General features: G+C 41.0%; 2 protein-coding genes across 2 annotated transcripts; one reads left to right on the forward strand and one right to left on the reverse strand.

Annotated features, from left to right (window-relative positions):
- The first annotated feature begins 775 nt into the window (after window positions 1–775).
- On the forward strand, window positions 776–10,390 carry LOC103135398 (mothers against decapentaplegic homolog 4-like). The gene is given in 10 exon segments (XM_007548093.2): window positions 776–1,151; window positions 3,275–3,588; window positions 3,731–3,905; window positions 4,855–5,114; window positions 5,117–5,306; window positions 5,407–5,457; window positions 5,552–5,735; window positions 6,137–6,305; window positions 6,392–6,530; window positions 6,833–10,390. Coding segments are annotated over 9 exon segments (1,620 nt in total). The 5' UTR covers window positions 776–1,151; window positions 3,275–3,348; the 3' UTR covers window positions 7,045–10,390.
- Window positions 10,391–12,771: 2,381 nt separating this feature from the next.
- LOC103135399 (RNA-binding protein MEX3B) lies at window positions 12,772–23,945 on the reverse strand. Its single transcript, XM_007548094.2, has 5 exons — window positions 22,933–23,945; window positions 20,388–20,626; window positions 20,223–20,268; window positions 17,775–18,514; window positions 12,772–17,189 (listed from the first exon to the last, which is right to left on the reverse strand). Exons 1-5 carry the CDS (start codon window positions 23,540–23,542, stop codon window positions 16,782–16,784), a joined length of 2,043 nt encoding a protein of 680 aa, XP_007548156.1. The 5' UTR covers window positions 23,543–23,945; the 3' UTR covers window positions 12,772–16,781.
- Between the last annotated feature and the right edge of the window lie 947 nt (window positions 23,946–24,892).

Raw genomic sequence — 24,892 nt, forward strand, 5'->3', positions numbered from 1 at the left:
GCGTGTGTGTGTGTGTGTGAACGCGCTTAAAAAAGCTTCTAGTGTTCTCATTAATGTGGAGAGGATAAAATAAAGGATAAACACATGCCTCCCTTTCTTCCAAAGCAAACATTGCAGCATCTGATTTGAACTCTGTAATTAGCGCCTCATTATCCACAGAGGGGAAATAATCTGTGAAATTAGCATCTGTGGCGGAGCAGGTTTAATAAAACTGTCATGTTCCGCCAAATCTGAAGACGAATTTAATATTCTCGTTCTACTATGTAATATTAGAGTTTAAAGCTTACCTAAAACTATAAAACTAAATAAATCTGCTTGTTTTGGTCAACCACGTGTAATTTTTACATATAGGTCACACCAGGTTCATGCTGTGGATAAGTGCCCCTTCACCCTGAAACCCATAAATAAATTCAGGTTAACAGGGTGCCCTCCTAATTGATAGAGTAACTCAAGGGAGAGCAAGAGAGACAGAGAGGGAGGGAAAGGGGGAGATTATTTTATCCTTTTTCATATATTTATATTTAAATATCTCTAATGAGAGCAAAGTCGATGAACTGACATAGATAGAACAAGTAAAATTTTCTTTTTCTGCACAAATTCTGGCAAGAAGTCGTCTTTTCAATTTATCACAAATTAATAGGAAGCACACGGCTTAAAAAATATGTTTGATATGGTTATTCTAAATGGGTATTCACTTACACAAAACGAAAAGTCAATGGCATAAAGCAGCATAAAGTAATGCATTGTTTGTGATCTGAAAGAACACCGGCTCTTATTTTGCAGGGTAACCCAAAGATTCGGATCCCAGAACGGACCCGTCTCTCCCATCACTCTCAAGAACTGCTTCGCAAACCTGTGGCTCGCTTGACGCATGCGCAACGCGCCATTGGAGGAAATGATATGAGAATTGAAGTGGGAGTTTACAAAAAGAAAAAAATCAGAGAGTTCATCCTGCCCTTTTGTTTTGCTTCATGTGATGTTGAGATAAAATTTTCTCCAAATGAAGTTCCCCCTCCTGTTTCGGTAAGGTATTGGAGGAATTTAGGGAGATAACCCAGAGTGTGCACAAGATTGGCGCAGTTTCACCGCTGGGAGGGCAACTTGGGACAGAGGCAGTTTTCACCTGCTAGCCACCGCTCCAGGAGATTCAGGTACTTTAATCAGTTTGTTTATTTTTATTAAATAAAATATTTTGCCTGGAATGTGCGTGACAGTTGCATTAGAGTATTTACCAACTGACTTTTCGAAAAGGTAGTTACTTTTTGAAGGTAGGCTCCCCAGAGTTGAACTGATTTGTAAAAAAAAAACATGTCTGCTAATGCTTAGCTACTCTGCTACCAACATTCAGATGTGCTAGCTGATGTTTTCGTAGCAGGTAGTTGCGCCGTTAAGCTGGTAGTTTTAATGCGGGGCTACTTCCTGTCGTACCTTTCAAAATAAAATCAAGTTGACGTGACAAACGTCAATCAGCCATAGCTGAATCAATGATCAAAGTTTTTAACAAGCAAATGTTAAAACAGAAATGATTTGAATATTTACATAAATTTACCATAGTAGTTACTATAATATTATAATAGTAGTTGTTATATTTATTTTGTGTTGTGTGGAGTTTCTTATAAACAAAGAAGTAAATTTTGCATTACACCTCTTTTAGAAATGCAGACAGCTTTTATAAAGTTTGCGTACATCTTTGTTGTGTTATGGGGGTTTCACATATACAAAAGTAATTAAAAATTGTCAGTAATGAACTGCTTTAATAGTAAAGACCTGGGAGATCTCAACCAAACACACTTCCCAGACAAAGACCATTTGGCAAAAATACTTTTATTTAACTTAAAAACATATTTTGGCCTACCACATTGAACTTTTAATGGATCTTGAAAGATAAAAATATTTAAAATGGCTTAGATGTCAGTTTCAACTCATCTTTGGATTAAAAAATAAATAAATGAAGCATTCCATTTTGAAATTATCTATGGATTTCCCTCATCATGTGGTACCCCTGGGTAAAAAGTCATATCTCTTTAACAAAAACGCCACTTAAGGTTTTCTTTTTTTTGAAAGGACCTTCAGTATACTACTATCGTAGTGTTTCATCTTTTATTTTGAAGGGAACATATCCTTACTTCCGCTACGGATCTGCTGTTTGCAGTAGCTTTGTCCTCCTCCCTCGAACAAACGCCAGCCAGACTGGCGCCGCTAGTAAGCAAACGAGCGAGAAAGCCTAAACTTTTCTTTTACCGAAGGCATATTAGGTTTTTTTAAACGTCGCCCTTACCTGCAGATTTCCCCGTCGTCCTCATTTATTTGACGGTGAGCCAGTGTTATCCGAGTTTATCTTATAAATGAAAATTAAAGAGTTGCAGAAAAGCGCTCATGCCTTCTGCACGCCACTCAGACTCGACAAAATTATGATTTATTTGAGGAATCGCTGTTATCCTTTTCTATGTTCTGTATGAGCGACTTATGTGTTAATGTGATAACATTAGTGTTGAATCAAAGTAGGACTTTTGACCCTAGTTAACCCGCTTTGTTGCTGAAATTAGATGCTTTACATTTTCTTGTATGAAGCGTGGAAAGTGTGGAAAGGCATTTGTGTTTTCAGACTTTACGATGTGTTCAGTATTCCTAAAGATAAAAATGAGGATTTCTAAATATAATTTTCCCTAAAAAAAACCCCAAAAAACTAGTAGTTTTATTTAGACTGATTACATTAAAGAATTGGAGGATGTAGTAAGAAATTCAGGATTCCAGCAGGAAAGAGATGGTCAGATGGAACATATCTGACCATCTAAAATTGTAAAACGGAACAATTTATTCAGTGGTGTAATTTATGGAAAATATATCTTTTGTTGTACAAATTATCTATAATAAAATTTGCCTATTTAACATGTATTTTTACATTTGTGCAAACAAAACAATGTGAAAGACTGTAGACACGTATGTTGAATGCAAGTAATATAGCAACACAAAAACCTGAGTGTAATAAAAGTATGGTAAACTACAGCCTAATAACTGCTCTGAAATGACTGTGAATACATGTATTTAGTTACACGTCTCCTCCTCATAGATCCTGCCACGTCTCTCCTTGGAGCATGAGAGACCCGAGGTCACACAACTAATAACAAACTTTATTTAAAAAGGAACGGTTTACTTCCCGAACGTAAATGTCACCATTTCACGCTCTGCACCAGATTATAGCACAAGCTAATTCGCATCTACAGTCTCTCATCAATTGCGTCATTTTTTTCCCCCCGGTTGGGAAAAAGTCCAGATGACGATGTGAAGCGCTCGACGCGCGGCCCAGTTGTTTTTCTCAGGAAGTCGCGGCACAACCTCCCAGCTAAGATGTCCATCGCCAGCACACCCACCAGCAACGACGCGTGCCTGAGCATCGTGCACAGCCTGATGTGCCACCGGCAGGGCGGCGAGAGTGAGACGTTCGCCAAACGGGCCATCGAGAGCCTGGTGAAGAAGCTGAAGGAGAAGAAAGACGAGCTGGACTCCCTCATCACGGCCATCACTACAAACGGCGCCCACCCGAGCAAGTGCGTGACCATCCAGAGGACTCTGGATGGACGACTGCAGGTGATGGACCCCAACTGAGTAATAGCTAGCGGACTCCAGTTGTGCAGGGCGTTTGGACGTAGTTGGCTCCCGCTTCAGTTTGTGAAACAAAACCAGGTTGTCAACCATTATCTAATTCCAAGCTTCTCTGATGGTTCTTCAGGTTGCGGGGCGTAAAGGGTTCCCTCATGTAATCTACGCTCGGCTGTGGCGATGGCCGGACCTGCACAAGAATGAGCTGAAGCATGTGAAGTACTGCCAGTTTGCCTTTGACCTGAAGTGCGACAGCGTGTGCGTCAATCCCTATCACTATGAACGAGTGGTGTCTCCTGGCATAGGTGAGCCACGCTAGCTTTTAGATTGAGTTTAATTCACTTCAACGAAGCATCACTTTAAAGTGATGGTCGGGTTTTCGTCGACTCGTTCTGGTCATGAAGGTCAAATGAACGTCGACTCTTCCCAGCAGAATTGGAAACTCATTCAAACTGGTTTGTTTCCGGCCACGGTTCTGGCTTTCGAAGTGAGAGCTGTGGAGAGTGCAATCGTAAGCGATATCTTCATTTGTCATTGTCTTAAAAAATTTAGAATAATTATGTAAAAAAAGAAAATATGACGGGTTTATTCAAATTTTATTTTTTACTATTTTCTCCATTGTTTGTTCCATGACAGCATCAATAAATATTAGTAAATATGAAACTCTGAGTATGTGATTAAGTGCAGCTACTGTGTGCATTTTAATCACACTTCTTTAAGTAAGAAGAAGTCTGAAGAAGTCAGTTTCAAACGGTTTTCAAGAACAGGATAATTGTTTGTGGCGTTATGAATGCTGGGTTAGGGTTTTATTAAAAAAAAGAACTAATAAATACTTTTCTATCATAATTTTTTTTTATCATTATCAAACGGTACCACAAAATATCCAGTCCATATCGCCTACCTCTGACCTCAACCAAAACTTCCATCTCTTTGTGGGTTAAATTTAAACTAGTGCACCCAGATATTGTTTTCTTTAAAAAATAAAATAAAAAATTAAGCTTGTTTTTGAGCCATCATTTCACCTCTCAACACGAACAGTTCAAATAAATCAATGACATCCCAAAATTAACGACATTCATGCCAACAATGGGTAAACTTCAGAGGAGTTCTGTGTTTGAAGGCAAAAAGTGTTTTAAAAGGAGGAAATCCACTTTGTTGTGATCATTTCAATCCAGCTTGCCTTCCTGCCTCCGGTCGGTCCTTCAGATTTTGTTTTCATTTCAGCAGCTCATATCCCGTTCTGTCGCTCCGCAGACCTCTCAGGCCTCACGCTGACCGGCTCCGGACCCAGCTCCTCGCTGATCGTAAAAGACGAGTACGACTTCGACGCGCCTCCGACTCTCCCCGCTGTCGACGGTGGACACTCTCTCCAGACCATCCAGCACCCCCCGTCCGGCAGCCGCCCGCCTCAGGCGGAGCCGTACCCGACCCCGAGCCTGCTTCCGCCCGCCGAGGCGTCCACGTCGGTCTCCGCGCAGTCCTTCCCTGCCATCCCAGCAGGATCAGGCAGTAAAGGCGGTCGCAAGCTGTTCCCCTTGGTCTGCTTGGAAGTGTAGATTTTTCTTACCTTTCCATCTGTATTCCCCCCCCCCCCACAGGTGCCAGCTCCAACTGGTCCAGGAACAGTGGCTTCCCCCCGAGCATACCTCACCACACCAACGGTCATCTGCAGCACCACCCTCCAATGCCACATCCAACACACTACTGTAACTTTAAGCCGAAGCTTTACCTTCGTCAGTCGATTTGTGCCATAATTTGCCTTTGCTTTGTAAAACGGCGATGTTTTTTTTTTTTTTTTCCTGTCAGGGCCGGTGCACAATGAGCTCGCCTTTCAGCCTCCGATATCCAATCATCCAGGTGTGAATAAATCCTGTCAGGTTCAGTGTAAAAACATGTTTTTTATTTTCTTGTTTGTGTTTTGATGAGCTGACCGCTCTGTCCTGCCCTTCAGCGCCTGACTACTGGTGCTCCATTGCTTATTTCGAGATGGACGTCCAGGTCGGGGAGACGTTTAAGGTGCCGTCTTCCTGCCCCGTTGTGACGGTGGACGGCTACGTGGACCCCTCAGGAGGGGACCGGTTCTGTCTGGGCCAGCTCAGTAACGTCCATCGTACTGAGGCTATTGAGAGAGCAAGGTGAGACACTCAAGGTGGTTTCAGAACTTTCTAGGTTTTTACTGGCACTAAAAAAACAAAATGGTATTAAGCCAAATGTATTTATCCCCTATTGTACTGCGTCAGTGTCGAACTTTAATTCGAATCTTATTTCTCCTTTGCTTCCTTTCTCCTTCTGGTCTGTCTTGTGTCTCGTTTCCTTCCCTCCGTCCCTCTTGTCGTTCATTCTTTCCTTTCTTCCTTGTGTCATTCTTTGCATCCTTGTATTTCCTTCATCTGTCTATAATCCGATTAGTTGTCAGAATAATCTATTACTACAGTAAAATAATCTCTATCTTCAGTCCCAGCAGGAAGCATCTTAAATAGTTTATTTAGTTTCTTTTACGCCTCGTTTTCCCTCTTCTTTTTTTTCCCCCCCTCAGGCTTCACATCGGTAAAGGAGTCCAGCTGGAGTGCAAAGGAGAGGGAGACGTGTGGGTGCGATGCCTCAGCGACCACGCGGTTTTTGTCCAGAGTTACTACCTGGACCGAGAGGCGGGCCGAGCCCCGGGAGACGCCGTTCACAAGATCTACCCCAGCGCGTACATCAAGGTGAGGTCGCCGGCTTTCCTCCGTCGCCATGCCGAACTTTGTGAGTCTGGAACACGAGCACTCAGAGCGCCGCCCCGTCCCTCCAGGTGTTCGATCTCCGTCAGTGCCACAGACAGATGCAGCAGCAGGCCGCCACGGCTCAGGCGGCGGCCGCCGCTCAAGCGGCCGCCGTGGCGGGGAACATACCTGGTCCTGGATCAGTCGGAGGAATCGCTCCGGCTATCAGTAAGAGACAGTAACTGCACATTTAGGCTTTTCTACGACCGTTTTGTGGGCCAAAACGGTCAAGTTGAAAGCAACGGAGAGCCACAGAATTTAGATGTTTTTTTTTTTTTTTTTCATTTTTTATTAAAGTTAATTAAAAGTAAATGATATTCTGAATGACTGAGGTGTTTCTGTGAATGGACTGAATATGCTTTCTTAGAGAGACTTGAAATTTTCTGAGAAGTGCAGCGCTCTCTCAAACTATTTTGTGTTTTAATGTCGCCCCTCACCCTGCCCTTCTCTCCCCTCTCCTCTCCTCTCAGGTCTCTCTGCCGCCGCCGGCATCGGGGTCGATGACCTCCGACGGCTCTGCATTCTCAGGATGAGCTTTGTTAAAGGCTGGGGGCCCGACTACCCCCGGCAGAGCATCAAGGAGACCCCTTGCTGGATCGAAATCCACCTGCACCGAGCCCTGCAGCTCCTGGACGAGGTCCTTCACACCATGCCCATCGCTGACCCCCAGCCTCTGGACTGAGACCCTCCAGCAGCAGGTCCTCACCTGAACACACACGGCCAGTGACTAGTCTTCCTCAGTGAACTCCAGACTGTAAATAAAATTAAAAAAAATTAGAAAAAAAATAGATAAATGTTGTCAGGTGTGTTCGAGGCGTCGCGTTGCACTAAGGCTCCATCTGTTGCTCATGGCAACAAGAGCCAAAGCCATCTATTAAAACTACGTGCTCACGTTTAATGCATGGCTTCAACTGTAGGACTTTGTAGAAACTGTACACCGACACGCACATAAAGGACACCAGCTACTGACGACCTACGACCTCACCGAACCGTCGCGGAGCTGCGTGGGTTTTACCCCAGGACGGCTTCAGACCCGCAGCTGCAGGTGCGACGGTCACGCCGATCACTTCCTGGCAGCCGGAAGCGTCCGGGACAGGATGTGGGAGATCGCCGCAGCAGTCAAAAGAGAGCCGCCGTTATCTGATGCAGAGTTTCAGCCGCGGGAGCCGAGACGTGTCTGAACATGTCCAGGTCAGCTGTTGTCAAACGTTTTGTTTTTGTTTTTTGTTTTTGTGAAGATAAACTTCTCTGTGCTGGGAAGACAAGTCTCTGTTTCCATCGTCTCTGTTAAACAAGATAAGTGACAAAGAGCTGAACTCCTGCTCTGTGCGCACAAAATCAGTGGCTTGCGAAAGTATTCATGTTTAAAATCGTTGATTTAAAATTTTTCTTTTTCTTTTACTTTTTGTTAGGTTACGGTCACATTTTTATTTCATCTGGGTATTTTGTGTCTTGGAGTAATGAGATGTTTTCTACATTGGTTTTTTTTTTGTTTTTTTATTCACAGGAAATGTTAAACATTCGTAATGCATCTGTATTAGGACCCCTTGATGAGATACTTTGACTAGGCCATTTTAAAACATGAATACGCTTTGATTCCCATCAGCTTTGCGGTCACTGCTAGAGATGAGCATTCCCACAGCATGATGATGCCACCGCCATGCCTCACAGTGGGGATGGAGGTTCTCCCACCTCGCGGCCTTTAGGCTGTTGACTCAGTTTGGTTTCGGTTTCATCTGAACAAAGCAATTTCTTTCACAAACATGGCTCGCTGCAGACTGCGAAAAGGCCTTCTCTTAGTAATGGCTTTCTTCTTGCCGCTCTTCCTCATAGACCAGATTTGTGAAGAGACAGATTAACTTGTCTGAACTGTGGATCTCTGCAGATCATCCAAAGAGTTTCTCTGATTATTGCTCTCCTTGCAGGGCTTCTCTCATGACGTTGTCGGCCTTGTCCGGGTTTCCAGGTGTCATCTTTCCATAAAAAAAAAAAAAATGGATTGAGCTCTGTTGGATGGGAATATCTTTGGCTGTTTTGTAACCTAATCCTGCTTTAAGCTTCATCGCTGAGCCGTTTGCTGCTGCGTTGCTTGGTCGACTTCTGAGGGGATTTCATTAAAACGCGTTGGAGTAAAAAGGGGCTTGAATGCAAATGCTTTCAGTCTTCCGATTTTTATCTGTTTCCACAGTCATTATGCACCACATTACATGTGATCACGATTAATTTTATTGAAGTTTGCGGTCGCAGCAGGAAAAAATGTGGTGTCGATACTTTGGCAGGGCTGTAATTTTCCAGCAGGCAGCCTGTGTCACTCCTGAGTCAAAATCTCTCAAAAGAACTCCTGACCACATGTAAACCCAGTACTTCTCACCCTGCCGACTCTTAGTCACGGATGCAATTTTTTTTTTTTTTTTTTTAAAGAAGCTTCTGTTTTATGGCACCGCAGAGAATCGGCTGTTTACCCTCTCAACGGGAGAGAAGCTCGTCTGTTCAATGTGGAAGTGATGCAATCAGGGAGAGAAGAGACTGATGTTGATCTCAGTACAAAGATTGAGGTTTATCTGTGTTTTTGGTGACCAGAAGTGACAATTTCTGAGAACAAAAACAGTCTTTTGTAAACATTAAACAGAGGAAAGTCCAGGAAGTCCTGATCTTAATCTGTTTTCAGTCGTATCTGACACAAAGGTTGGAGGTCCTGACAAAAGCGAGCTGCACTCCTCCTTCATACTTTATCCAGGTTTACTGTGTGAAGTTTGACAGAAAAACAATACGTGGATTTATAGCCTGTGCTCAACCTGAGTTACATTTTTTTTCCCTACTTTTTCTGATATGATTTTTTTTTTTTTTTGTTCATTTGTAGCACTTTACCTTTGACTAAAGGAGCGAATAGGTCAGTTCAGAGCAAGTCACAGATTACAAACAGAACATTGGATTCAGATCGTACAATAGTCGAACACTAAGCCACCTTTTTCAACAAAAACCCTGATTGCATTCATACTTTTTTCATTTTTTTTTCTGTTGTCCTCATAAATCCATGTAAATATCTTTGGTTTTCAAATGCATGTATGAATGTATCCAGGTCAAACACTTTTCCCATTTAAGTTATCGAAGTCAAAGTCTGCTGTAGATCGGTGACGTTGCGCTCAGCAGGAGAGGCACATGAAGTCACATCCAGACCATGTTTGGCTTCTTCTTACTTTAAATTAAACATTAAAGCAAACACACCTTTGATCTGTGCTGATTAACATCCAAATTTTACACAGGTTCTGGGGTCTAGCAGTTTAAAAGACGAGCAAGATGTTACTTCTTTTCGAAGGAAGATAAATGATTTCATTTAAAAACCTTTTGGCGAATTTTAGGCTTTTTTTTTTGTCTAACGTTAATTGTCAAAATATCAGTTTATTTTCATTTATCAAGGGCCAAAAATGCTGCAATTCGATGCATTAAGTGTAAATATTTGATCATTTAGATCATGATTAAAAATCTACATAAACATGTCATCAATGCATAATTAAATGAGGAAATAATTCATTTAAATACGCATTAATAGTTTCACAAAATATATAATTTTAGCATATGGCAAATTACAGTTTTAACTGATTACAATTTGCTCAGATTTAATATTTGGTGGAAATGATCAGTGGCACTTTTGGTCCTGGATGTCTTCCATAATTCGCCGTGTTCCTTCTGACCAGCAGCGTTTTCGGTCGCGGTGATTTCGGTCGCGTCGTTCAGAAAGCCCGTCGCTGTCCAGCCCCGATTGTTTACCCGGTGGAACTGCAGGAAGCGCCGTGTTTTCTGCTGAAAATTCATGCTGAATTAAATCCAAAAGTGTGCTTTTTAAAAAGTGGAAATTATATATATATTTTTTTTTTGTTTTGTTTTGCTTTTTTTTTTTTTTTTACATGATTTGCAGTTATTGTAGCAGCCGAAAGCCGGCTTGGGTGAGTAAATGTTGACTACTATTTCAGATCTAACTGTACCTGTTTTTCTCATGTGAGAAATTAAATACAGACTGCTTTTCTCCATTTGGTGTCCTGTTGGGTTTTGTCATTGAGCCAGTAGCTCCAAAACTAATTCTTCATCAGAATGTGGATTTTATATTAAAGCTCCAGCTGAAGTGACACCCATTAAATTGAATGCATCAATCTGTATTTCATAACAGCCAGCTGAGTGAACATTATGGTGTTTATGTTCCTTAGACAATTATATAAAAAGGGAGGGGTAGGGGGGGTTGTTTTGCTATGACAACCGTGGGAGAGTGGGAGAAATGTCACTAAAAGCAGCCCGTCCAGACACACACTCGCGCGCGTGTGTGTGTGTGTGTGTGTGAAAGAATGGTTGAACTGAAATCCCCCTGAATGTGTGTTCAGTCAGAAAGACCCTGTTATCACCATGTTACTGCAGATTTATGAAGAAACATCCCATCATTCTTGATGAGCTCTTAACAGAATACATGTAGACTTGTTGCAGTAACTAAGGTTAAAGTCTAAACAGGCTCTGCTAAAACAAGCCCAGAGATTTAACTGAATGCTGCCATTTTGTTCTCGATTCATGTTCTGCGAAGAAAAGTGGCAGAAGACTTCCTGGAGCTCTGCAATTAAATTCTTATGAAGTAAGGGAGAGATTTGCTCTCGTCGCCTCAAATAATGTGTGTGTGTATATATATATATATAAGCATTAACACAGACGGCAGAATTCGATTCAAGCGAGTTTCTGAGAGCCTCCACTTTGGCTTGCTTGAGAATTTAATCGTTCAAATGTTGTGTTGTAGTAATGTGCAACTTTGCAGTTGCATTTTAACAATTGAACACAAACGTTCATCTGTTTTAGTACCTCAATCCAAAAGGCAGACTTCAATCAATTACACAGTTACATATTTGAAATAATCAATGACAAATTTGTAATAATTTTAAAGATTTTTTTTTTTTCAGAATCAGATTAACAGCTTTATTTATTTATTGGTCAAGTTTGTGTGCAGTTAAAAATTAACCATGAAAATTTTGAAATTTGCTTTTATGGCTATTTTAGGGCAAAGCGTGGAGAAATGTCTCCTGGTCCAAACTTTCTTCCTTCTATTTTTTAAACTTATTATTGCGCTAATAAAATAAATGCAATAATTAAAAAAAAAAAGGTCAACTATAAGTTAAACTACACATTTTTTGTTACATTAGCCACCATCAATATGATCAGAAATAAAGTGAAGTATATAACAATGCAATGGCAAATATACAGTTATATAATGGTAAATAAAAACTGAAATATAAGCATTTCAGTTTTTGAAGTGAATTTCAAAACGCTCACCTTTGCAATGAAAGTGTATTCTGATTTACTGAGATGCACCGTTTCACATTCACTGTAGTGTGTCTGCTAATGTGTACAAGAAAAAATGTTATGTAGAATAAAATATTTAAATTCTCATTTTGAAAAAGGACATTTTGTAACATCATGGGTCCAACCTACGAGAAGCAGGGAGCCAGTCCTCTTCTTCTATGAACTAACAGTATTTTACTCTCGTTTTAGTAACACTTACTGAGACTTTTCTTTTGAATCGATGTTGGAAGATGAGGCGCTCACTGAGGTGACAGTTTAGTGGTCAGGCTCAGGCTCTTCACCAGCTGTAGCTGCAGTTCAAACATTCACGTCTCAAATCTGAGGTTTCTCCACATTTTCTTAACGTCTTTTTTTTTAAAGAAATTCTTATTTTCTCTTTCACTATTAGTTTCTTCTTTTTGCAGTAAATTCAAGACATAAGATGTAAGATTTAGGAAGGCGCAACTAGATAGACCTAGATGTGAGGACAGAAATAAATTGATAGAGGGAGATGGAATAGATGGAAGGATAAATTGACATGGTTACTTAGATGGATGAAAGCTCAGATCAGCAAACATGGACAGAAAAACTGATGGAAAATGGAAAGATGACTAAAGGGACATGAGGAAAATACTGACTGGCAGGAAGGATGGATGAGCCGAATGAAAAAGATGGATGGACAGATGGACAAAAGGATGAATTGGTGGATAATTGGATATTCAGACTAATGAAGACGTAGACGGATGTCGGCAAGTTGTAGTCGTGTGAACCGACCAAATTACAACCCGCTTCAACAGAAACAAAACGGATGTTGTTGAATCTCATTGATTAAACAAACTGGAGCTCAGAGAGAGAATAAAGTCTGGAAACAACTTTATGGACAATGCAGTTTCTTCAGGTAGACCGCAAAGTCAAAGATCTGACTCAACATTTCTGCACTCTGTGAAGCAGGTAATTCTTCTGTTTAATCCCGGTTTAATCCCAACAATTTAAACACAACCGCAGCCGCCGCTGGGATTTCCAGTTACCCGGAGCCACAACATGACTACAAGAAAAAAAGAAAAAAAAAGAAAGAAAGGATGACAGGAATCTGAAGTGGCTTAAAATGAAACCGTCTTTATTACGTAACTTTAATATCAGAAAAATAAAACTCTTAAAATTCTCTTTACAGCAAATATATAATATCAGTGCTTTGGCCGCAATAACTTAAAAGGCCATTATAAAATATAGTCTGCTTTAAACTCCTGACTTAATTTGAAGAATTTATATGCCTTAAGACTCCTCCTACACATATACATAACAAAAGTGTAGTAAAATTAGCAAATACTTTGAACCGTTGGTACAGCTTTGAACAATATGCATTAGAGATAGATAATCGAAGATACATCTTAATAGTATACCGTTCTTAATTTTGGTGGTGTACAGACATGACAGGCAGCTTGAATCCTTGGCCTTTTTACAGTTGCAGTGAAGATCCACAATGGCGGTAAATGATGAAGACATGCTCGTGATGCACATTCCACTTTCAACTAGGTTTAACGGCAGCTATCAATACTATTAATCATCATCAATACTGTAAACTACTAACTAGACTACAAGCAGATAGCACTGAGACGCTCTCCTCTGCAACATCATCTGGATTTCCAGCTCTTCATTCGCTTAAAATCACTCAAAAAAAAAGAAGTAAAAATAGAAACAAATTTAAAATATTATTGTAAACATTTTGATATAGATATATTTATGTATATACGAAATGTAACAAAATAAAAATAAGTTCTGTATATTTCTCAGTCATTAACAGTAATTTTTATACAATACATACACAAAGAAAAAAAAAAAAAAACATCAATAGGTTCATGTCGATAATCCGAGGGCCGGTCGTGTATTGCATTCCCTCAGGCGGAAAGAAAAACAGTAATAAAAAGATCAATCCTTTTGAAGAGATGAGAGAATTAAAATAACTGGGACGGATAAAAGAGAAGACGTACGCAGGTGAGGTTGGATTTTTTTTTTCCTTTCTTCTTTTTCCTTTTTGCACTTTTGGGTCTTGTTTGGTTCCGTTTCCTAACAAAAGTCCACCCACCCGCGAAGGAGAGGATGCAGAGGAGTTTAGGTTGAAACGACGTGATGGGTCCCAAATACTGATCACAGTTGGAATGCTGGAGGGACTGCAGTCCAACGTCCACAAAAACAAAAAGCAAGCAACAGGATTGACCTTATGTAGTGAAATCGTTCCAGCTGCTCCTCCTCTTCCTCCTCCCCCAACCCGCCTTCAAAATGTCTGAACTGATTCAGTCCTACAGGAATCTATAGACACAGGTGTTTAAAGCTGATACTTGAGATGATTTCCACATACGTACCGTTCTGAGAAACAAGAAATCAATCCATGCATGGAAGAAGTGAGATGAGGTGTTTTGTCCTAACTGCTCAATAGTGTGTCAAGTATGTGCTTTGTAGTGCACAAAATTGTAGAAAAAAAAAAAAAAAAAAAAAACTAGAAAATCTTTATGTTCAGAGAGAGGTAAATGGAGATTAGCCCCGATTGAAATCCAACAGAAAACACACTTTTGAGTGTTAGCAAGTCTTAAAAGTTGTCACATTTTGTCACATTAAACCCTAAAATATTTTATTGGGATTCTCAGGGGAAAACCAACAAAGTCGTACAGAATTGTAAAGTGGAAGGAATTTGCATTCAGCCCCCTTCGGTCAGATACCCCTAAATAAAAACCAGTGTGATCAACCAGAAGGCAATTAATCAGCTAATGAATTGCACTTAAATCTTAACCCAAACAAAGCTGTTCTGCAAAGGCTCCAGATGTTTGCTGGGAACCAGGGAACACGGCAGACAGACTTTAAGAAAATGTGAAAAACCGTAAAACAGAAGCTCAGTTCGGCAGACAGACCAGACAGGAAGCAGGTAGAACAAGGTGAGCCCGTCTAACGAGCAAGAAGTTTCTGGCCCAAATACAACGGGTGGAAAAAACACCTCGAGACAACCATGAACCATGGTAACGACAGCATCATGATGTGGTTGTGCTTTTTCTTCAACAGGGACATAGAATTTGATCTGAAATACATGAAGCTAAAAAAAACAGTAAAAAAAAACAAAACCCGTTAGCAGCTGCTGAATATTGAAACTGCAGCACAGGTTCACCTTCCAGCAGGACAATAACACGAAACATCCACAATGGTTGGGATTATATTATAAAATATATCTTCATGTGTTAGAAAGGCACAGAATCCAACTGGGAATCTGGGATAATGGCTGATAATTGAATGAGTTTGTTTTTGCTGCAAATTTCAGTCACTTTTCAGCTGCAAAGTCTTCCAAGTGCTGACTCTAGAGGGCTGAATGAAAATACTTTGTATAAACTATGATCTTCACAATTGTATGCTACTTTATGTTGGTCTTTCACAAATACAAAATTTTAATAAAATAAATTTAAATTTGTGGACGTTATTGTGACAAAATGTGAGAAGTTTCCATAGTTACGAACGCTTTTGTATGGCGACTGTATCGGAGCTCTGTGCTTACACTGTTTTTATAGAGTTGTATCTGCCTGCTTCTTCTGAACTGGTTCAAATACTGAGATGATTTTTGCATAGGCCAGGCAGATGAGGTGCAAAAAGAAATAAAAAAATTTAAAAAAAAGCAGTGGATGGCCTTCATCTCTGTTTCACATCTCAGTGGAATAAAGCGGACAGCTGCAGGATGGAGCGGTCCAAGTAAAAAAATAAATAAAAAAAATCAACATTCAAGTTAAAGAGAAGATTCTCGAGATGGCTTTAAAAACAGGAAATAAAAACTTGTACAACAAAAGCAGCCAGTTTGTACTTCACTGGGATTTGTTCAAGATTACAGCCGGAAACATCTGCCAGTTTTGATCCCAAGTGATACTTTTTGTTAAGAATGACGAGCCTGAATTAAAAAAATAAAAGCGACGATACCAGAGAGGAGGAATGTTACAAAGATGTGCCTAGCCTTCTAGGTGAAAACCAACATATGGTTTCCCCATGTGAAGATGTAAACAAAAACTATGACAAGAGGAAAGAAAAAGTATAAAAACAATCAATTCTACCTTTGTTTCATCGAGATGCCACTTCCGCCTGTCAGCTTGTGGGTTTTTTTTTTTGAAGCGGGATATTGGGGTTTTATTTTGGAGATAGTGTGGTGATGGTAATTATAGGCTTCCCAAATAAAAAAAGGCCACAAGTTTGTTTGAAAACAGAGCAACACCGTGTCAGCTGAAACCACTCGTCTCCTTCCTTCACGCTTGGGAATTAGGCACGAGTTTACCGTAAACTGGTTGAAGTGTAACGGGAAAGCAAAGCGGCGATGCTGAAGAAGCAAAACGTCCTCGTGGTCTAAGGATCAAAAATATGATTGCTTATGGAGTGTGAAAACTTTCCAGTTATAGGTTTGACCCACTTGGTTTTAAAAACCCTCCTTGGGAGTGTTTTCAGGCCTATGAAAAATGAATTGATTTACAATTTGGACGTAAACCGTACCCTTTTAAAGGAGCCGGAAACGTGAGAAACTTGCCTGGATGCGTCCCTTCCTGCTGCACTCACCGAGTAATTACACGGCTGGCTGATATGAAGTCTTACTGCGAGTGAACATGCACTTCACTTTCAAAGATTCGTCTGGGATAAAATGTCTGAAATGGCAAAAATGAAAAAATAAAGCGTTGGCCCTAAAGGCAAACATTTCTCTAATATTCTTTAAAGTAAAAAAATAAAATTGGAAGAGAAAAAAAAAATTGGATGAGAAAGAAAAATAAAGTTCCAACCCTCCCAATGCTACATAGAGGGCTTCTAACCCTCCCGTTATTCAATCAAGAAGACTTCACAAAGCAGGCACAAGAACGGGCTCAGCACCCTAACCCATGCCCTAAACACACACCCTTCCTACCCACTTCACCGACTCTCTGCACCTTTGTCAAATTAACACCAGCCTGGAGAAAGCTGGAGCGAGGAATTACCCAGACGCTGATTTGGGCTCTTGTTTTTAAAGTCCCACACATTAAGCTATCAGCCAATGTGTCAGGGGGAGGCTGACCCCTGAATCAGCCATCAAGGGGGAAAAAAAACATGGATTCAAACTAATCACATATTGCGCAGCTGAATGGCCTGCGTGGCCGGGGACAGGCACACGGGGCACATGGCCTCTGGGCCCTGGCAGATTTGTGTGGCACAATCGAAACAGAACAGGTTATGGCCGCAGGGAACCAAGGCAGCGATCACCTGGTTCTCCATGCACTGGATGCATATCTCCTGCACCCTCCCGGACGAGCCGAGCGCCGGCCGGTAGGAGAAGGAGGAGTCGGGGGGCGAAGAGGAGGTGGTGCTTTCGCTGGAGGAGGAGAAGGCCGAGCTGTAGGAGGGGATCCTGTGGGCGTCAAGGGTCCCGGCCGACCCGAAAGGCCTTCGGTGAACACGCTGGGCCTGAGGGTGCTCCAAGGCCTCGGTCCCAGAAAAGGTTGGAGAGAGGCGCGGGGTGCCAGGTTGGCTGGTCTGCAGAGATCAACAGAAGCAGTCTGTAGACAACCACAGCTATGAATCTAATAGAGCTGAAACGATTAATCTGATTAATCGATTATTGAAACAATCAGCTAATTTAGTAATCAATCGCAAACTGGAGTATACCGACTTCAGTTAGTAAAAATAAATCAATAAAATCACCATATGTTCAAAAACAGAACTTCTCAAGTTGCAGTTTTAGCTTTAGCTGGTTAAATTAAGTATATAATTTATTGCTATCCAATTAATCGGTTAATGTAAAAGGTACATTAATCAAATGATGAAGCATATACTAAAGGAATGTTATGTTGTTGCATTTTTTGGCAGTAAAATGTTTATTTGGCCGTTTAAAAAAGGAATTTAATTATCTGTTTACTTGTATTGTTGTTTTATGCATTTCTATAAATGTACACAAAAGGCTTATGATTAAATGAAAAGTCAGCAGAATGTGCCAAATTTTTTATCCGATTAATTGTCTAAATAATCAACAGAACAACTGATCAGTAAAATAATCGTCATTGGCAGCCCTAGAATCTAACTCGGGTGGAAGACCGGCTCGATGTCTGCAGAATAATTTACCTGGGACTGCAGGGAATCGAAGGCCTGAAGTGACGGCTGGTCCACGAAGGGGCTCCAGATGTGCGGTGGTGCAGCAGACTGCGAGGTATGGGCAGTGGAAATGGTTAAGGGCTCGAACCCTGAGGAGGACCCTCCGCCTCCCAGGCTGAAGAGGTCTTCAGACCCCACGCTGAGAAGGCCGTCGCCAAACCAGAAACTTGTGCTGCTGCTGCTACTACTGTTGTTGTTGTTGTTGTTGTTGGCGTTGGCGTTGAAGGGGAAGGTTGGGCTGAAGTCCGCCATCCGGTTCCCGTTCCCGCCGCCGTAGAAAGAATCAGCCGAGCTGGAGCCGCTGCCCAGAGAGCTGGAGCTGTCGTTGCGGTAGGTGGAAGACATCCTGACGGTGCTGCTGATATTGCTATTGACCCGCTGAGAACCACTGATGCTGACCGGCAACAGGCTTCCACCGCTTGGCGACGAAGCGCCTGCGTGGAGCCACCCGGCCTCCCCCACACCAACGGGGTTCAGGGAGGTGTCGAAGCTGACGTCGGTCCCGTTGAATTGGAAATCGCTGTTATCCACGCCAGGGGCCTCGACGCCCCCGCAGCTGCCAGTGCGCAGGGCGATGTGCGCCTCGATTTCCTCCCTCGCCCGGTCGACGTTCTCTGGCATCCCCGTGACCTCAAACACCGGCTCTTTGTCCCGACTTGGCGTCACGATGTAGGTATGCGTCTGCTGCTGGATGCGCTTGATGGTCGCTCCTGGGGGAAATTACAGAGGACAGATTAAAATAAAAATTGATGGCATAAGTTTGACTCCGTGAAGCCACCCCCAACTCAAAAGCACAAGGGGAAAAAAAAACTTTATATTCTTAGAGTCTTTGGGGTTAGAAATGTGTAATTCAGTGACCACAACCAGCTGGAACCGTTTCCAAGGCAGGGTGGATCGTCACCGTCACGGTTACACCAAGTTCTCGCTCTACCACGTTATTGGAGGAAACGTTTTTCCAATTCATCATCTTTTTGGTGAAGCTTTGCAAACTGTTCCCTGAGAAGGCTCAAAAGGTTCAATGGGTCACTATGGCCTCACACTTACGTTGATTGTAATGAGTGGCCATTTGAGCATCTGTTCCCTTTTCCTCATCTCAAACCAGTCTGCTTATTCCCCTCCAACACCACTGCAGAGGGGAATTAGCATTTTTCTAACAACTAGATTTTAATTTTAATTTTCAAGCTGGAGAAAGAAAGTTTGGTTTATCCATTTGCTACTGAATGAAAACATATAAACCAAAATTAAGATTAATAAAAAATAAAAAAAAGTTAAAAGTAAGTAAAACGAATTAAAAGCCAAAAGTGATTTAAAACTAAAAAGGTAAAAATTAATGTACCACATATTTTTTTTTAAATTACCGAAAGAACACCATCTGCCTAGTAGGACAAAAAGTGTGAAGCATTAATGATGTGCAGACGTCTGGACGAAAAACAGAGGTGTCATAAAATGCAGCTGGAGAAGCTGGGAAAACCACAAGCAAAGCAACACCAAAATTCTGCAAAAAGCCCTATACATTCAGTAATTACTCTCCTTCAGATGGCGGTGATGATTATAACAACCCCTGGCTTTCAAGAAACCCAGCTGTGAAATAATTACAGCTTTTAACTGTAAGTTGCTCTGATGACTCACCTGGCTGAAGTGCAAAACACTAAAATCCAGTCTGAGGACAGAAGGCTTTTAAAAGGGCAACACTAAATAAAGGCAAATGAACAGATGTCTTGAAATATAGCCAAAACACTTCTGTGTATTCCCCAAGCTAGAAAAAATAAGCAACTTTTGGACGTTTTACTGTTCTTATCTTGTATATTTAGCTTACTGAGAATAGTTTAGAGCAGAGTTTCCCAATCCTGGTCCTCAAGGCAAACTGGCCTGCATGTTTTAGATCTTTCTCTGCTTTAATTCATCTGATTCAGTTGAATAAAGTTCAGAAAACACCTGTTAATCTGCCATCAATTGAAATCAGCTGGGCTGAAGTAAGAAAACACCGAGGACATGCAGGGCAGTGTGCCTTGAGGACCAAGATTAGGAAACACTGGTTTATAGATTAATTTCAGAAATAAACTCAAGAGATTTTGAGAATAATGATGTTTGGGGGAGTGAAAGACAATTGAAGAAATCAAAGAACTTCAAAGGGAGGATAGCTATGAGCTTGCAGGTCACTGAGTTTTCTAATACTTGGAAACTAGCTGCATAAACTGATTATCTCATGCTGTTTCCTAGCACATATAAACGGGTTATTTTCAGGAAGAAAGGGAATTGAGATAAGCTTTTATTTGAGGGGGGAAAAAGACTTGCTTGTTTTTCAATACTCAAGCAAAAAAAAAGTAGCAGAACAGATGCAGTTGGTTATACTTTGATTCTTTTTACAACATGATCTCAAGTAAATGGAGCACAGAAACATTTATGGGAGCAGCTCACCTTTGGGGCCCACGACCAGACCGACGACGCGATATGGGACGCGCACCTGATGGGGCAAAAAAAGAAAAAAAAAACAACACAAACATTACCACCTTTTTAGTGTAACCAGCTTTTAAAACGACAGCGGAAGAGAACAACGGCATCAATAGGTGAATCCAATCTGACCTGAATGGTTGTCTGCCCAGGTAAAGCAGGGGCCCCTAAGCCAGTCACAGCAGACAGAGGGCCCGTCTTGTTCCGGGAGGCTCGGATCAGGGAAAAGTGCTCGGCTGCAGACAGGATCTCTCTCTTAGCCATGGCTACATCTTCTTTGCGCCCCGTCACGACGAAGACGGGTTGCTCTCCCCTCACTGGCGTCTTTATGTAGGTGTTTGTTTTGGCTCGAAGTGCCTTGATCTTGCAGCCTGGAGGAACATCACAAGCACAAAAAAACTCCGATACAGCTTGTAAACTTATATTGATGTAAAGATCTATGGACAGTTTTAGTCAGGCAATTCTTGCTCGCTGTGGGGTTAATTCTGGGAGTTTTTTCTATATATTTTCCAGTTTAGACCTCTAGATTTTATATCAACCATCAAAACTAGCAGTGTTAGTTTCTGTTTGACATTTTCTAGTCAACAAAACCAGTCAATGGCCGCACACAAACTGATGTCTGTTCATGTTTCTTATCTAAAAGACAAAAAGATTGGAAATTTTGGCTTTAAAAGGGCTAAAAAAAGAACTGAACATCGATATAGGGTGGGTTGTTATTGTGTCAGTTTTTAGTAAGGAAGAAAGGAAGGGAAGAAAAAGAGGGAAACAAAGAAAGCAAAATAGGAAAGAACCAAAAGGTTATGAAACAATACAGGAAAGGCAAGGAGAGAAAGGACACAAGAAAGGAATGTGAAAGACATACTGAAGGATAAAAAACAGGACAAAAAAAGGGGAAGGATGTGAGGAATAAGAAAAGACAGATAGTAAAGAAGTAAATAAAACAGGAATAAGGAAAGAACAAAGCAAGGAAATAAAAGAGAAAATAGCAGAAAAGGAATAAGGTATCTTAATATAAACATTTTACAACCCTCTATTTTATGTTTTCATACTTGTTCAGACCTGGAGAACACTCAGATGAAATCCTCTACTTTTCCAGGCTGCATAAGAGTTTTAGGGCTACAAGTACAAGATTTCTGAATGGTAAATTGCCTACGGGTGAGCTTTGTTTTAGTGGTGTCCAGTCTACTTTCCAGTCATTATTTCCACATCCAAGTAGCTGGGCTTATGAATTAAATATTCCTTTTAGCAGTGGGTGAGAGTCCAACATTATTACCAGAGCCATTTCCTGTTGTTGTCAACACCAACCACCCTCCCCCACCTGATCTAAAACACTACATAACACTCACACGACCAGTTTAATCTATATGAAGATTATGTAAAGCCCTACATAGAGGAAAATTACATTTTTTATATTAGACACATATCTTAGGTTACAATTGTGAGACGTAAACCCCCAATAATGAGCAAAGAGCACGCTAAATCTTCAACAGCTGATGTGGCACAGCAATGGTGACCAGTTCTGTTCTTTCTTTTCTGCTCCGAGACAAAGCAAAGCCGGGTAGAAGCCCGACAGTATACGGCCGAGGATGTTCTTATAGTTCACAAAGCCCACAAAAATATTCAGAATATTAAGTAATTCGCAAGAACTGAAGTTTGGAGACAACAGGTTTACGGAAGAAGTTGATATGTAAACTTTTTAAAGGATGTTGGGTCAGGGTGGTGTTGACCCAGTTAGCAGTGGGAGCTAAGTTAGCTGGAGCTAACGCCAACCGCAGTAGCCAAACAACATTGAAGTTAGCGTGTGGTTTGAGGCTTCCAATGTGGATCTCGGCTAAAGGGTAATTCCACTGAATTCAAGAAATTACCATCCATCCATCCATTTTCTTTACACCCTTGTCCCTTAGTGGGGTCGGGAGGGTTGCTGGATTACCTTTTCCACATTAGGTCAAAGTTTAGAAATGCTTAAATTCTGAAATGGATAACACACTCAACATATTTTATAGTAAGACATATGCAAACCCTTACATTTAGATGTATTTTGTGTCTCTGACCATGACACAGGTCTAACTTAAAAACAGTATTTTATGGGATGGGTTTTGACCTAACAAACAGCTTGTGAATTTTAAGTTCCATCATAAAAATATATGTAATGTTTTGTTTTTTTTTTATTCTTTGCATTGTTCCGTCTTAAGTCTTGGAAAAAAAATGTTTCAGGATTTTAACTATAATCTTGTCCATATTCCTGCCTCAAATTCTGCATATCTGAAGCCGCAACACCTTTTAATACAGCAGACCAAAAAGCTAAAATATTGTTTTGAGTTTTTAAACTTCATGATTCCCGAATGGCAAATCCCGCGTAAAAATAAAACTAACTTTAGCTCAAGTTCGACTATTATACAGATTTCACAGATTTGACCTACAGTGGACCAACAATGATGTACAGTCGTTAAATGCAGTGAAATACTCTGTTATTTAAGTGGAGAGTCGGCGGCTCCGAACCGGACGCTAACTTCAAAGTCGTAGCTAAAACAGTCGAACAATAAATCGGTTAACTTCTTTTAAAACTTTATATATTTTATTTCACGTAAAATCCTCCCCCCGACAAAGTTTTGAAGAAATACCATAAGGAGTTTATTGTTGGCTCATAAACAAACCAAACACCGGGAAAAACCCTTACCCTGCCTCCCCACAATCTCAGCGACATGCTCGGAGCTCGGTACAGCCACACATTCGGTCGTGTTGACGCTCTTTCTCCGGGTCAAAAGCGAATGCTCGGCCTCGAAGCCCGACTCCCCGTACACGCCGGGTGGGAGCATCACCATGCTGGCCGCCGGGGGTAGCGCGCTGCCGCCGCCAACGCCGCTATCATCCCGCTCGTCTCCGTTGTACAACAATACCGTCTCGACATGCGGCGGCTCCATCACTGTGCCGCTCTGCCCTGATGGGAGGTGCTGATTACGGTGGGCCTTTGCTAGCAACGCGCCCGAAGAAGTGGCCGCTATCCCTTCAAGCTCTTCGTCCTCTGCCGTTTTGTTCGCTTCATCCCCCGAGGGCGGCCGATGCAGCGGGAGAGGCTTTAAGTCAAGGACCGTACCGAGGATGCTGAAATGGGATACTGCAGGGAGCTGATGGTGAAAGGAAACACTCTCATCTGGTTGTTCAGGAGCCTGGCTCTGGCTGCCGTGGTGCTCGTCGAGGCCCATACCGGCGAAAGCATGCACGAGCGGCGGTGGGACCTCGGACTCTCCCTCATCGGCCTCCAACAAAGACGTGCTACTTGGCATCATGCAAAACCTACTTAATATTGCTGTTAAAATGAAGAGAATACAAGAAACGAGTGAAACCTGTTTTTGGTGAATAAAAAACTAATAATAAAATAAAAAAGCGACCAGCGCCTGTTAGTTGAAATGTGGGGGCTTTGTTTTGTCTTTTCAGTTCTCCATGCAGCCCTCCCTTCACTGTAATCTCGTACTAGGTATCGCGAGAGTTGGTTTTAGGGTCAACCTTGTCAATGCTGACAGCGAGACTAATTTAGCATGAATCATGCAGGGTGGTGGTTTGTGATTAGGTTATATTATATCATTATATCACTTTATAATTCATTTGCAGCTTACAACATTGTAATATATATTTAAGTCGTATTTATTGCACTACGACGTGTTAATTATTTTCTCTAAAATGCACCACTATTATTCTGTATTTAAATATCTGTTCTAATTAAATAATTTACATACGGTTCTAAGCTGTCTTCAAACCTCACGTACTTTCTCATATTTGTTTTATTTCAACCTCAGTCTTCCACATCTTCGGTGGAAGACTGTTGACATATTTAAATTGTGCACTTCAAAAATCCAGCCTATCTGTCTGTCTGAACACAGTGACCCATGGGGGAGCCTGATGGGTTGATTAAAGAAAAACAAATGATAATAAATAAAAATAATAATTGTAAAAGTGCGTTAGATGCAAAAGGATGCATAACTTACCTTTGGTAATTATTATTTTTAGTTTTTAACATATTTATGCACTAAAATGACAGAAGACACAAAAAATATTAGCTACCTCAATGATTATTGGAGAGGGAGCATGGTTGGAATACTTCAAGTTTTCCCTTTTAGACTTCTAGACTCCATGAAGGAGAAATACAAATGCTGGCAACTAGAACCAGATGGTTTACATTAGTTTTAATAGAATGCAGGACAAACATTGAAACAATTTGTAATTCATTAGAAAATAATATTTTAATAATTTAAAAAAACTATATGAACAACAAATTTGCTTAAGATGTTTTTTTTAGGTCTTCACAAAAAATGTTCTTGCATATCAGTGTTATTCATTTATTTTTATGTATTTTTGCTGTGTTCATACATCATTAAATGTGTTAGTTTTTGCTGGAGTCTGGAGTATTAAATGTAATTTAAAGATCCTTTGTTGTCAATTCAAACTTAAATATCTATTCACTCTCATGTTTTATTTAACAGATGTAAATGGTAAATAATCGTCTCCTATTAGCATTTCACTTAATTGAAGGAACATATAATTGAAACAAAACTGAAGCGAGCAAAAATAAACAAACTCTACTGAGGTTTGTATGTACACAACTAAATTTAAAGTTTTATGAGTATCTTAAAATAACTGAA

This window comes from Poecilia formosa, unplaced genomic scaffold (genome assembly GCF_000485575.1).
Source record: "Poecilia formosa unplaced genomic scaffold, Poecilia_formosa-5.1.2 Scaffold25, whole genome shotgun sequence".
NCBI lineage: Eukaryota > Metazoa > Chordata > Actinopteri > Cyprinodontiformes > Poeciliidae > Poecilia > Poecilia formosa.